The sequence below is a fragment of the Schistocerca nitens genome, chromosome 7 (assembly GCF_023898315.1).
Source record: "Schistocerca nitens isolate TAMUIC-IGC-003100 chromosome 7, iqSchNite1.1, whole genome shotgun sequence".
NCBI lineage: Eukaryota > Metazoa > Arthropoda > Insecta > Orthoptera > Acrididae > Schistocerca > Schistocerca nitens.
In genome coordinates this window covers 572613614-572629317 of record NC_064620.1, presented here as the reverse complement: position 1 = coordinate 572629317, position 15704 = coordinate 572613614, and the positions used below count along the sequence as shown (strand labels likewise).

The 15704-nt window shown below is 37.6% G+C and overlaps 1 protein-coding gene across 1 annotated transcript in view; it reads left to right on the top strand.

Annotated features, from left to right (window-relative positions):
- The window catches only part of LOC126195005 (5-oxoprolinase), a 182864-nt gene that overhangs the window by 89430 nt on the left and 77730 nt on the right, over positions 1-15704 (top strand). Inside the window, exons 12-13 of the mRNA XM_049933427.1 lie at positions 6510-6657; positions 6791-6903. Coding sequence (XP_049789384.1) covers positions 6510-6657; positions 6791-6903 — 261 coding nt within the window. The remainder of the gene's footprint in view (positions 1-6509; positions 6658-6790; positions 6904-15704) is intronic.

Sequence of the window (15704 nt, the reverse complement as noted above, 5' to 3'; positions counted from 1 at the left end):
AAACTGAAAACCTAAGACCTTTCATTCAGTGGTCTCATTTCAGTTAAAACGTTATGTAGAAGTTCATGTTGTAGCATAATGCTTAAATGTATATGTATTGGTTGAAGATGAGCAAATTAGTTATCAGTCACACTTAATGAATTAAATCTTTTGCATCATTCACTCAACAAGAAAAAGGATTTGCACTTTATCTCCAGTAGTTAGAGAATAATAATAATTATCTTACCCTATTAGGAGCCAAGCCACCTGTGAAAGCACCCCTGTCATTTACAAGCTCTGCTACAATCATTGCACAGCTTTTCATATTGGTACGACTACCAACCAGCTGTCCTCCAAGATGAATGACCACCAGTGTGTAACATGCAGTGTCTTTTAGTTACATATTATTCATATGTATACTAAATTCTTAGCTATGGCATTCTTTTTTGGGGAACAAATGCACAAAATATGAACACAATTTTCAAACTCCAGAAAAGAGCTATAAGAATAATAACCAAAATTACTAGTTGAGTTCATTGCAGAGATCTGTTCAAAACACTGGGGATTTTAACTACTCCATGTGAATACATTTACCAGTCAGTTGTACACATCAAAAATAACATTAGTAGTTACTACACAAACAGTTCTGTCCATGACCTTGCAACAAGAGATAGACTCAACTTACATTTACCAAGAAAAAATAAACATAAAACTCAAAACAGCATTTTCTACCAAGGAATAAAACTGTACAATAAATAACCAAAAGAGATTATAGAAATTTCAAAAATACACTTATTTAAAAAGGCAGCTAAAAAGTACTTGTTATGCAGTACATTTTATACATTGAAGGATTACTTAGATAAAGATTATTATTATTATTATTATTATAAAACATCCAACATTCAGCGTAACACATTCACTTTGATTTTTCCCTTCTTTTTTCCTTTCTAGAAATACTTACCCTCAAGCTGTGCATAGCACAATACTAACACCACTTCCTCTTTCTGAGCTCAACATCTCACTCATTATGGAGAGATGCTGACTCAGGTTTTCACTATAGCAAATGAGAAGTTGTGGTACGTGCGCGCGCTTTTTTTTTTTGTGTGTGTGTGTGTGTGTGTGTGTGGTGACTGATAGTGACATATGAGTGAACAGTGTGGCATTACATTATTTAATGAGTTATTTGTAAAAAAAAAGTGTTGTATACCAGGAGTAAATCTAATGATTGTCTCTAACTAGAAGTCTGTAAATATATCTGTATCCGAATTAGCTTATTTTAAATTGATATAAACTTGTAAATACTTTGACATGTCCTATATCCTTGTAAAAAGAAATCTACAGGTGAATAAAGCTACTACTACTACTACTACTACTACTACTACTACCACCACCACCACCACCACCACCGCTGCCAATGCACCTGCACATCTTTCCCTGCTCCTCTCCATTTTTGCTCCTTTTTTTCCCCACTTCCTAGCCCCACAACCTCCTGATGCTGCACTTGTTGGCATTCTAGTATCTGCACACTCCACCAGACAGTGTTCATCTCTCCCCCCACCTGTACACTACTATCTCTTCCCCTTCCCTGCTACCTCCAGATTGCTGCTTGCATCCCACGAGATAGTTGCATTCCAGCCGGAGATGCTGGAGTTTGCAGTTGCGTGCATGGGGTGTGCTTGCTTGTGTGTATGGATGGTGAGTGTTTCTTTTTTGCTGATGAAGGCTGTGACTAAGAGCTTTATGTAAGTGTCCTCTAATTTTGCCTGTCTGTAACTTAATGTGTCTTTTTACAATAAGTAGCTATCTGCCTTTTGGGTCATTCCACGTCAAGGGGACAAGGGGTCCCCACTCAAGCATCTCCAAATCTAATAAAATTTGGTGTGACAGTTCTATATGGTCTATGATGTTTATAAACCAAATTTCAGTTTGGTACCTTCAGTGGTTGAATTTTTAGGGGCTTTTAAAGAGAGCCTACTTATCTTCGCATCACATATGAAGGTGCAAATGTGCCAAGTTTGCTAGGCCTTCTTAAAAGTTCTTGCAAACATTTCCTAAATGTAGATACAAGCCTGTAAAGTGACTAAAAAATCGTTGCACTATTCTGAGAGCCAAGGTTTGACTGACCACTGCTACTTTTCATATGAACCAATCGCCCCAAAAACTTTAGAGGGTTATTCCTGCCTACGATGTATGTATGTACCAAATTTAATTAACATTGGATGTCTAGATGAAAAGATATGCATCTGAAATTTTGGCCAAAATTTTTATGTGCAAATTTTAGGGTATTTTTTGGGGGCAATATCTCAACTGTGTCTTGTTCAATCATTTTTTTTCTTGCCCCATCTGGAAAGAGCATGCTTTAAGTTTTCAAAGCCATATTGTTTAATTTCTGGATCTTGCATATTGATGAGTAATAATACGTTTCAAAAATTATTATCTTAGCACTTCGAGAAGACTGAAAAGTGAAATATTTGGCTCATTAAGTCCCACAATTAATTTTTTTATTTGAGTATATAAATCAATTGCAAACATTAATTGAAGATATGCCATAAAACAAGTATAATACACAACATGGCAAATTTGCAAAACCAAAACACAAAAAAATCTGTTTCATTTTGTTTATTAAATAGTTCTAAAATTTTGTCAAGGACATATTGAGGAAAACTGTATTGCGTTCCTGATGATGATGATGATGATGATGATGATGATGATGATGATGATGCTAAACTTATGGCAATATTTTGCTCACGAATCCAGCAGGTGTCTTTAGCATGTGGCCAGTGGAAGGAACGAGCAGAACCATGTGGGTGCATAAAGCTGATAAGGAAGATCTTGTTGTTCATGAGAAACTTCACACACATTTCCAACCCACCAAAAATCGTCATATATGCATTACTATCCTGGTTGTAAACTTGCAATTGAGATTGCTGGAATTTCTTCATCTGCTTTGGAGGCATTAACTGTGAATGCTGTAGCATCATTGGAAAATCTGCTTAATCTGAGCTGATTACAGTCAATTGTCTTAAATTGATGTTTTTCTCTTGTTCCAAATATTGTATGTCCAGTGGCAAACCTTGTTTCTTGATCAGGCAGATTGATTTTCTTTCTCTCTTTTTTTAATCACCTTTTAATATCTAAAAAACCTTTATGCTTGGAATACTGTCATCACAAAATTTGAACAAATCATATTGAGTCAGTATTTGGTTACCTAAGGGTCTCTGCAAACTAACATGGGCTGCTAGTCTTTTTACTGTTCCCCCCATGCCATCACAAGGCAATTTACCGTGGCTTGTTCCAAAAAAATTCCATTCGACAGTGACGCGAAAACCATTTTCGTGCAGACATAAATTGATGAAATTTTTGAAATTCTTATATTGAGCTGCTGAACATCACTAAAGAAATAGATGTTCTTAATGTTTTCAATCTTTGTCTTTAAGTACACCATTAACTTTATTTGAAAAGCATGGACAGCAATGGTACCCCGGCTGAGACAGTTGATGATCATACAGATGCTAATACTCGGACATTTCTTGCGAGCAAAATAGATAACAAATGGATGTAATGTGGCCTGAGTATTCTCCCAGTGAAATCCTTGCACAGCACCTTGAACGACAAATGAATAATTCTCAGCAAAATCTGTCAGTATAATTAACTCATTTTCTGCGAGATTTCTTTTAATCAGCTTAAGGTATAAACTCTAGTGTTTTGTCACAAAGTGATGGGTTCTTAAACAGGTAATTTTCAAATTCAGTGCCTCCATGAAATCTTCAGCAGTTCTCTGACATGTCTCCAATGTGTGTCCGTTGGTATGGTCCCACTGCTTATATTACATTGTTTTTTCAGGGTCATAGTCTTTAAAAGTGTCTTCGAGAAAAGCCTGTAGTTGTATTTTTCCTTGATATTCCTCAGAATGTTGCAGCATACACTCTTTTGATTTGAATTGCATACAATTTTTTTCCCTCTCAGAACGTTGTAGTCATCTTGGATGGGTGTTTCTGAAGCCAACATTATTTCGACATTTTGATAAAATGCACATAAACAAACTCAATGTGATCCAGAAGTACCAACTGTAGTACACCTTTTCAGCCTGAGCTCACAAAATTTTGAGGAGCTCAGTTGATTTCCACATTGCTTACAAGAAGCAATGAACATTTTATTCAGGTTTTAAAGGAGCAGGTGTTTCTGCTTGTGAATCTTTTCCCCATTTATTTTTACTGCAACACAGTCGTTGTAGCCTGGGCACAAACAAGGAAACCACCATCTCAAAAAAAAAAAAAAAAAAAAGTGAGGACATTTTGTTTTACTTCATCATTGCGCTTTTTCCCTTTTTGGTTTGTAGGTGTTGTCAAAATACCACCTTGCATCTTTAGTTTCCTAGACGACTTCTCCATTTTAGTCGAAATAGCAAATTCATTAGCCATTTTTCCTATAGTCCAGCTAATTGGGGCCAGGATCAAATTTTGAACTTTCTTGAAGCCCGAAGCTTAATCTTAAGTTCGTCAATTAAGATGTCCATATCTTTACATTTTTGGCGCTCTTCTTTTTGTATTTGATCAGTATCTACTTGGCTCAACTTAGTAATGCTGCCTTGGGCTTTCAGAACTGTGCACTTTATGTATCCCTTTTGCTGATCCATTGAAGCTTTAATGCTGACTCTCCAAGTGATGATGATGAAGTATTAACAGTAAATCAAGCATCATCATCATCAATGTCTTCAGTGGATGGTGATTCTTGCTTGTCCTGGTGGGATGATTCTTTTTGGGCGACTTCATGTCTATATTTGGTACAAATATGATGACCAGGTTTAAAAACTTCATTAGCCAGTAATTTAACCTATCAGACACTGCAATGGTTACTGCCCTTAAAGACTTCTTGGTTACATGTTGGGCTGCAGCTAGTCTTCTGCAGGAATTGAAATTTTATCATCGACAAGACATTATGGTATGAACAGATTTGAGCATCTTCAGTAAAATCAAGCCAAGACCTACATCACAGAAGCTCCTTGTCCATTGGTGACATTTCCTTAACTGATTGTAATTGACTTTTGTCATAATAGAATGGTGATGACGTACGACAATCAGCTTCATCTGATCTACCAAAGTAGCTGGGTGAAGGGATCTCTTGGTTTATTTCATTCAATAGTTTATTAAACTGTAACAAGCAATTTTGAAAGATCATCAATAACTGTCTTTGAACCATAGAAGTATCAGTCTTTTGTATATAAAATGTACAAATTAGGCCATCAAAACATATTGTTTTAATACTTAGCTTGAACTACAACAATGATTATTGATTATTCAAACACTCAATACTCAACACTAAGAGTGTACAATGTCAACACCAAAGACTACGCAATACAGGAGACTGACACAGTGAAAATTGCCAATAATGAAAGCACAATTGAAAGTAGTGATTCAGCAATGTATCATGGCAGTGAGGATAGAGCCTTAACAAACTATTGCTGCTTTATAATGTCGGTGGAAACTGAGTTACAATGCATATATGCTCCACTATGCATTGTAAGATTAAAACATTGTAAAGCAACATAGCATTCCATTATGATCTTCTAGATTTTATAATCTTAAGAGCATTTTCTGTGTTTTTTTTATATTGATAGTCTATGCTGTAAAATAATGTAAAAACACTTCTTGTAAGCATAGTTACATTCCCTCAACTACAGGCAAATCTTATACTATTAAGACACTACAATTACACATTTTTTGATTTACAGCTTCAAACTGTATTAAATTTTTGTATTTATTGATAATCCATTTACCTTACTTTTGATAGGTAATCTTACCAATCAGTATGGAAGTTCCAGAAATTAAACAAGATAGCTTTGAAAGCTGAAAGCATGCTCTCTCCAGATGTGGCAAGAAAAAAAGGATTTCACAAGACACAGTTGAGATATTACCTCCCCAAAAATTTGCACATAGAAAATTTTGGAAAACTTTGCAAATGCATATCTTTCCATTTAGGCATCCATTGTTAATTAAATCTGATTCATATACTGACATCATAGGTAGGAGTAACCATATGAAGTTTTGATGTGATTGGTTCATATGAAAAGTAACAGTGGTCGGTCAAACGTTGGCTCACAAATGAATAAATGTGTGCTAGAACTTTTAAAAAATGCCTTGCAAACTTGATACAGTTGCACCTTCCTACGTGATGTGAAGGTGAGTAGCCTCTCTTTAAAAGCCCCTAAAAATTCAACCACTGAAGATACTCTACTGAAATTTGGTATACAACCGTCAAAGACCATATAGAAACTTAACACCAAATTTCATTTGAGTTGGTAGAGTGGGGACACTTTTTAATATTGGGCCCTTTGATGTGGAATGACCCTTTTCCTACATTGTTGATATTCTTACCTGGAGTTTCCATTGTTTGATAATTATTCTCCTTTATTGTGGCCACAAGCTTTGAGATCTTAGATAAATCAAGTCAAATTAGTATGCTGCTTATTACATTATGTGTAACTATGAATTTATTTTCAATCCTAACACCATTTGTTCGGCAATTTTCAGAATCTTACAGAGAACCTCTATCTCTACCAACATTAAGGAGAGGCTGGACTTCTCCTGTGCTCTTTTTGGACCAGATGGTGGCCTTGTATCAAATGCGCCTCACATCCCTGTCCATTTGGGGGCCATGCAAGAGACTGTGCAGTATCAGGTACAATTTTCTCACATTACGTAAATGGATATTCAGCTGGAAGATGGAAGAAAGTTATAACAATTGTTAAATTAAATCTATTTTCATTGTAAATTTATCTCACTTAAAATGTATATCTGTTAAAATATTTCAGATGCGTGTACTAGGAGATAATATCCATGAAGGTGATGTCATACTCTCAAATCATCCGTCAGCTGGTGGATCTCATCTTCCAGACTTAACTGTCATCACACCTGTATTCTACAGGTAACTAATGTTATTGTATTTCATACTGTAGTTGTTGTTAATCTTTTTGCTATCTACCAGTTGTGTGAGAATTGTGTGATTGTCATGTTTGTATTCACATGAGACAAAGATAAAATTACGGGACAGAATTTCTGCCCAGTACTTACCTCCAGGAGGCAAAATACTTAATTCTGCTAACTGACACTCGCAAAAGTAAAGAAACTACCTTAACTTTCAGCACTATTAGTTTCTTCCTTAGGGAGGAAAGAGGAAGTAATTGGGCTGGGTTAAAAAGCAAGGGAAATTCATTCAGATCCCAGGATGAGAGGCACCCAACTATTGTGAGGATGAGGCAAGACTGATGAAGGGAGCCAAAAGCTCAAATACTTTTATACGTGTCTATTGGCAGTACTAATTGCTTCTGTTTGTCTGTTAAGAATTCTTCATAATACCACTGTTAAGTTGTATCCTTCAGAGTTGAATTTCTAGTTTTTCACCTTATTTCTTTTATTCTTATCATGTCTGTATAGTTATAACAATTTGTTGCTGTTGCGTTGCTTGTATTCTTCAGTAACAATATTTCCTGTGTGACGTGAAGTAAATTTGAAACCTCATGGCAGATTAAAACTTTGTGATTGATCAGTATTCGAATGTTGAACCCTTTCCTTTTCCGGTCACATGCTCCACCAACTGAGCAAGTCAGTCTACTTTAAGGCAAGGGTCTCAGGATCAGGTCCTGTTCCAGCACATAATTTTAATCTGACAGGAAGTTTCAGACTAGTGCACACTCCGCTGCAGAGTTGAAATTCATTCTTAAGTAAATTTGTTTTTGAAAACCTTAAAAATAAATCCAGCTGGTTCTTCATTTCAAGGAGATGGAATGGCAGGCCAGTACTTATCTTCAGGGTGTGAAATCAAAATAGCCCTTACCAATAGACATGTACTTGGACCTCATGGTAAAAGGGATTGATGTGTTGTGAGGACAAGTGGAGACGAAATGAATAGGGAGGCATCAGGGAGAATAGGAAGTTCAAAATAGTGCATTAGTAAGCACTGTGCCAGTTTGTCAAGAGATAATAGAAGAGATCAAACAGTGGAAACTCCGGGTAGGAATACCAACAATGTAGGAAAAGACACGTTGCTACCGTAAAGAAGATAGGAACAGTAAATGATACTTACACATACCTTTCGGCCACAACCTCCATCAGCAAAAGAGAAACCCACATCATTCACACACAGAAGCAAGCACACCTCACACACACATGACTGACATCTACAGATCTCGGGCCGGAATGTGGTAGTTGCATTCTGGCCTGAGATGCTGGAGTTGTCAGTCTCGTGTGTGTGAGATGTGCCTCCTTGTGTGTGTGAAGGGTGTGTGTCACTAAATGATGAAGGCTGTGGCCAAAAGTTTTATGTAAGTTTCTTTTAATAGTGCCTCTCTGCAGCTTGATGTCTTCTTTATGGTAAGTAGCAATTTGTCTTTTCCTGCAAAGTTGATAATAGAAGAGAGGGAGAAGTAAGGAGAAGAGTAATGAGAAGTGGAACATGCAGTAGCATAGCAGTGTTAAGAATTGGAAAGAAAGAATGGGAAGGAACCAGAGAGAGAGAGAATATAACTGAATAAATAGTAAAAATAAATAAATTGTGGGAGGAGGTAGTTTTATGTTAATGGAAGTAAGAGTGTCAAGATGTGAGGATGTTGGAGGGGGCATGTTCCTCTCCCGTCTTTGGAGTTTATGGAAATTATTGCTGGGTGGGAGGACCCAAAAAGTTTACATAATGCAGCAGGTAGCAAGCACAACTCACACATGCATGATCACTGTCTCTGGCCATTGTGGCCAGACTGCAGTCCACAGTACAGTGACAGTGCTCAGAGACAGTGGTCACGTATGTGTAAGTTGTGACTCAGCATCTCCTCTATATGATATTACTTTTGATGTAGAAACCATGCTAACACAGTTTGTTTAGCTGATATATTCAGAACATGTAATGGCCCCATACTCAGATCAGTTAATTCAGAATGACTGTGTCATCATAAACCTAATAGTTCAGAAATAAAACAGTTGGGTTTGAAAGACAGCCAAAATCAGATGATAAAATATCCAACTATTGCCAGAAATGACACCTACTTTCCTATTAAAATGTATGGGCTTTTTGATAATTGTAATGCAGATCTTTAGGAGCCTAAAATGGTAGAAGTGCGGACTGTTCTCTAGAATTATCTCAGCAGTGGTTCTTGTAATTTAGACAAACAAGTGCATTAACTGTCATGTAAAGGTGTTGCTATTACAATACGTAAATTTCGTGTAGTTGAAAATTGACAATATGAATAGGATAGAGTGCTACTGACCACAGAGAGGGGGCATTGAGTTGCAAGCAGGCACAGTGAAAACAGACACTAGAAATGCTTCCTCTGTGTGGTGAGTAGCAACCTACCCTTCCCATATTATTGTTACTTCTTCCTGGACTTTCCACCATTCAGTTAAAAACTGAGTTGCTCTGATATAATGAAACACACTTCTTGTCACAGTTTGAAAAAACCTAGTGCTATAATTTTTACTGTAATTACTGATTCAAATAACATGTACACAACGATGCAACATGTGTTCAGACACAGTGATGCTTACTAGTGCAGGACAGCACTGCCTCATCTGACCAAAACTATTAAAATAACTTTTCTAAATAACACAAGAAATAATATTGCACTCAGAATGGATATTCAGTGCAGAAATACTGCAATCAAAGTTACAACAAGCTCAATTCAGTTAAATTTCAGAAAATTTCATGCCAGATTAGTTTCAAGAAAATAATGTGATTTACTTTTATGGCACTGATTACTTTTTGAATTAAAGACTGAAAGCCTTAAGTAAAGACTTCAATAGTTGAGCCAGTGGAATATTCAGGAAAGCTAGTATTGTTAACAAATATATATATTGCAGAATATATAAAGTTAGCCATAAACACAACTTTCCTGTTTTCAGTTAGAAATGACTGCAAAAAGGAAAACAAAACCACACATTTTCACAGCACAGCTTAATGTGTTCTTTCTCACAGCTGGTTTAACAGAAAGTGTTTACTGTGTAACATGTCTCTGTCTCCAGTGGTTTAGGCTGTGTGTTGTCAGTCAGTTGAGAAGGGATTCATCCAACCAGATCTTTCCTCGAATTTGTATGAATAAAAACAAGAACAGGTTCAGTAAGGTCATGAATTTATTGTAATGAAAAAAATCAGAATTCATTGTTTTGGAATCCTAATGGATCATGCTTGAGAAGTTTTTTTCAATTTGTCTGCAAACAGTGTCTACACTCTTCGTCAGTCTCATTGACTTGGCAGTCTTGTAACTTGGCTTGCACTGTGCATATGGTGACTGATGTTTCGACACCTCATTGTTGGCATTTTGTCCAAAGAAATAAACCACAAACTGAAATCAATTGAATATTTGCAACACACCAAATTGTAATGAACTGAGATCAATTTAATCTTTGCAACACATTAAAGACATGATCACCACTGATAACAAACTTCAATGCGGAATTTGTTGTTCTTATTAAAACATGCGACAGCAGACCTGTCAGACTGAATGTTACAAATTTTTGTTGTCATGAAAATGTGACAGCAGAACTGTCAAACCCATCATCACATTTCCTTGATTGATTTTTTTGTACAAAAATACCAACCAAATTTCCAACTTTTCTGATGGATTTCCCAAAAATTTTGTTTCACATGAAGATTGTCATAACAGTTGTGAACATAACAATACACAGCAGTATTCTGCTGCATCCATTTTCAATAAGCTACCACAAGATTTCAAAAATCTTGGCAGTAATCCAAATCTAAACTGAAGTGTTTTCTCATGGTCACTCCTTCTATTCTGTCTAGGAGTTCGTTAAAAAATTGAGTTAATTCCTGTGTTACATTGTTGTTTGCATCTATATAAACTTATAGCTAGTCATCATTCTAGGATTCATAAACATTTTATTTTATTTTTTATTACTTTTCTGTTGTGATTCTATGACTATGAAGATTTGGTCCTCAATTTGGTCCCACGAAACTAGATGTGTAAAATAAAAAATAAACAACAAAAATAAATTGACCAAATTGGTCAAGCTCTTCTCAAGTGATGATCTTTCATACATGCGGCAACTGACTTTTATTTGTATAGATTTTAATTATATTTTATGAACACTGTATAAATACATTTAAATTGACATTGCTGGTATTGTTTTAATATCAGGATCTGTTAAGTACAATGCTTATATGTTCTTTTTTAAGTTCTGAAGCTGCAACACCAAAGAAAGTGATTATGTTTAAATAATGAGAGGAAGGGCCTGGGATAAAATTTTCAGATTCCCTGAGGGTAACTTTGTGTCTCACACTTTCATGGTAGTAATACTCACAAACATGCTTGTGGAACAGGGTTGAAAACAGTGCTAATTGATAACAAATGTAAACAGTATAGAGTAATGTTGAAAGGGGAAACTATAAGGAATACGATATGACAGTTATAGTGTGCACGAAACACAATATTGTGCCTCAGTAGTTGAATTCGTGATAGTAAAACATCCAACAATGATACGAAGAAACAAGTCACTGAGTGGAAAAATGTGGAAATATTGCACAAGTCGCATAAACAATTGCCCTGCAATAAGGGGGAAATAATTTTCTGCAAAGCTGTTGCTACCAAAGTTTACAGAATACACAATTTTAGGTCACAATTAATTATAAAACATGTCACACACACTATTCACATGCATTCCAAAGTTCTAAAACATATAGCTCTTATTACATCAACTAGCAACCTGCCTGAGCTTCGCACAGGTAGCCCAAGTATCTACGGTCAGACAGCTTGTCTGGCTTGGCGGTAAATTTAGTTAAGGGGCATTGCATAGTGTTATAATTAAAATTCTGAGAATAATGTTAGGGAACTGAATTTCATCAGTTTCATGTACCTGAAATGTTTTAAGCAGGGCACACCAGGGAACTTCTTAAGAGACATGAATGTTATCTGTTCCATATATAAGTGGCATTTGGAGTGATATCTCGTGGCAGTGATGGTAGCACATCATAATTTAATCAATATGTGTACAGCCAATGTAAATATTCTATGCAAATCCTGAGAGAGAGAGAGAGAGAGAGAGAGAGAGAGAGAGAGAGAGAGAGAGACTGACTAGATGTGTCTTTCAATTTGTAGTGTATCATGGATCAGAGGCTGGCTAAGTGGATCATATCCAAAGGTCACAAATAAAAGAAAATGAACAAAAGAAACATGCTTGATGTAGATGTTTAGTCCTTGAAAGCACTCCTCTTGTGAATCTTAGTACTCACTGATTGTGTTCAGATTGATGGCTGCAGTTCTTTGTCACAAACTCCTTGTGGCAGACTTATTCACCCTGCCATGCAAAGAATTGTGTTCACATTTAGGTTTGATTGAAGCAAAGCAGAAAGCTGAAAATTGTATCATCTGTTTCACTGCTGAAACAACTTTTCTTGTGTAAATGAGTCAGAGCTGCATACCTCGCTGAAGTAGTATTTTGGAAAATGTTTTACTTTTTGCATAAAAAATTAAAAACCATAGATTTGGATTATCATACTTTTTGCTAAGCAGTTGCTCTCAAACAATTTCTTATGACAGAGAAGTCTTTCGAAATTTTCTGTAGTCATCCATCAAGAATTGGTTAATTACATTCCATCCTCTATTTTTAAGGTGTCGAAGAGATTATGCCCATGTTGTTCCTTCTTTAACAAGCTCGTGAATCGACCAAAATTTATGAGCAGTGCTGCTACTTTCTGGTTGGTTCACTTAGGTTATAGAGCGGTGCATACAAGATGTAGCTTCATTTCAAATTGTCCACACCAACTGTGACAAATAATATCACATCCACATCAACCGTGACATGCCAGACAGATTTATTCTGTTGTTGGTACACCCAGTTTGGCTGTGGGTACGGTGTGCCGTGCAGAGCTGTGGACCCAAGGAGTTCTGCTGGTCATCACTAGGTGGCAATGGCATTGTTTTCACAGTGGCGGTTGACAAATTCATCACAGTTCGCCCAGTTTGCTTGAAATATTTGTAAGTTATATGCACAAACCTTCTTCATAAATGAGTCTACCCATTAGTGAAAACTGTATTAATATCCTCACAGTAGTTCATGAATTAGCCCAAATATACAGAAAGAAGCGAACAGAGGACCAGAATTTGTGTTTGGAGAGATAATACACAATAAAATTAAGGGGAAAGATTGTTTCTGGATTAGGATATTGCTGCATAATACTTCTAAGAAGCATAAATGTAGTTTAAAATTGACAGTATGGGATAAATTTTACCCACCACTCACAAATGTTTGAAAATACACAATATATCTCGTACACATAAGTCTTGTCAGTGTTAATGAAAGATTATGTGAAAACGACATGAACAATAAATTATTGCTGTACAGAATATCTGCACACAGAGTCTCACACAAAGGAAATTGGGATGTTGGCTTGCACGTGGAAAGAAATGTTTGATGGAGCAGAGTTTTTACTTAGTTGAATCTGTGACACTTTCTACACTACACGTGCCAAAGATAAAGATGAGAACTGCAGTGTTAGAGAGTGTATATAGAGATGGAGAGCTATCTGTATATTGTCAGTGTATCTCTCAGTATAACGAAAATACTGGGCACCAACAAAGCATGTCTTTTGCATGTGGCAGCTAACATCACTCATTGTGAATGAAACAACACTTATTATAAATCTTGCACAGAAACTTTCTATAAATTTGACACATACTGTGAAAAGTATAAGAATTTTATTCAGTAGAAAGACAGATAACACCAGACTGGTGTGCATAATAAAATGTTAATGTAAGAGCATTCTGTTCGTTGTGAAAACGAAATAGGCAGTGGCAAATATTAAGTTTTCTATGCTTGCACGTTGTTGTAAGATAGTTGTATGAGTAGGACTGTGGTGCTGTCTCCACTACAACATATATTCATATTCAGTAGCCTACTCATTAAAATTATGAAGGAAATGTAATTGTACCAGGGAAAAAACTAGAGCAGAGGACCTAAGTTGCAACTGAAATGGATGTTCTGGTGTCCAAAGGTGCAGAAGTTGAATGCACGCCATAGGTAAGGACATGGATACCAACTAGGGATCTCTCTGCTCCTGCACTGCAAGCCTTGCTGTGCGAGTGCACTACTCTCTGTACCACATTAAGTGCAGGGCCAATAGTGTTTCCCACAGTCATGTATTTAGGGCAGCCATGCAGTGCTACCCTGGCAGTCTAGTACTCACCGTAATTCGTGTTTGCATCTCAGCCGTACTGCGTTCCAGTTCCATGGATTGAGATACCTACTGTCATTGTTTTGAGTGTTCCTGCATTGTTGTTGTCTCACTGTATTTATCACCTCAGTTCTTGCTTGCCTGCCTCAAGTTGCGTCCTGGTTGGTCATAGTGTCTGTTGTCCCCTCCTTGTTCGTCTGTCCTGTCTGTTTGTTGTTAACAATACTTCCAGTGGCTCCCACGCCTTGTGTCTTTGCAGCTCCATTCTCTGCTGTGCGCTGCTCGCTGGTCATTTGAGGGTATAACATTGGCAGTGAGGTAAAAAGTTTAGTAGCATGAAGGTTAAGTTGGTCTGTCTCCTGGAGCAACAGCAGCAGCTCATGCAGCAGCAGTGCCAGTTAAATGTCTTACAGCAATCCTTGCAGTTGTTGATGGTCAAAGTGACGGCACGGGATGCCACACCGCACCAGCTCCCGGGTGCCCTGGTTTTGATGCTTCCCCACGTCTGCCATTGTTTCCGCTCTTTAACAACACTAAGGAAGACTGGGAAACATATTTGCATAATCTGAAACAACATTTCACAGCATTTTAGTTCACGGATGGTTGTTATTCTTAACCTGAGCCCTCATCGGTGGTCACTTAGGTCTTTTCCTGCCCACTCTTGTGCAGACTGTCTCCATTGCTGGAAGACATGCATGCTCTGTCAGAAAGACGGCAGTCTCCTATATGCCTGTTGCAGCTGCCCAACTCACTCCCACCCTCACCCATGCTGCAGTCAGTCGTCCCACTGGACACCCCATTTGTGCAGAAGTTGTTCCTCAGCCACTGCCTTTTTAACGTGGATATTTGTTTCCAGGTCGATATGGGGGCTACCATCTCCTTGATCAATTTTGCGATGTATACACGCCTGGGTTCCATGGAGCTGTCTCCTAACTCTTGGCAATTGCCCGCATGTGTTGATGCGTGTATCACCGTCTGTAGGCAGTTTCTGGTCCGAGGCATCTGTACATATATTCTCCGTTCCTGACCCTACTGGTGGTTGTCTATCCCTTGGCTTCCAATTTTTGGACTTGATGCTTTCACACTGTTTGGCTTTTCGATTTCTGATGAAGTTAAGATCGTTTCCACTGCCACCCCATTCCAGTACCTCAACGATCTGTGCTCGGACAATGCCCCTCTGTTTCAATCAGACTTAGGTTGTGCTTTGGACTTCCAGGCGCATATTGTTCTCTGACCAGATGCTGAGATGTAGTTCTTCCGGGCTCAACCCATTCTGGTGGCCTTAAGTCTGGCAGTCGAGCAAGAATGCAGACTGCAGGCTGCTGGAATCATTGAGCCCGTGAAAGTGAGTGCTTGGGCGACCCTGTTAGTGGTGATCAGGAAACCCCAAGGCTCCCTTCGCCTATGTGGGGATTTTCGCATTACAATCAATGCACAGTCCCTGGTTGAAACTTATCCCGTTTCCCAACAGGAAGACCTTCTCACCAAACTTGCGCATAGCGAGTACTTCTCAAAGATCGACCTGGCAGAGGCTTACCACCAATTACCCTTAG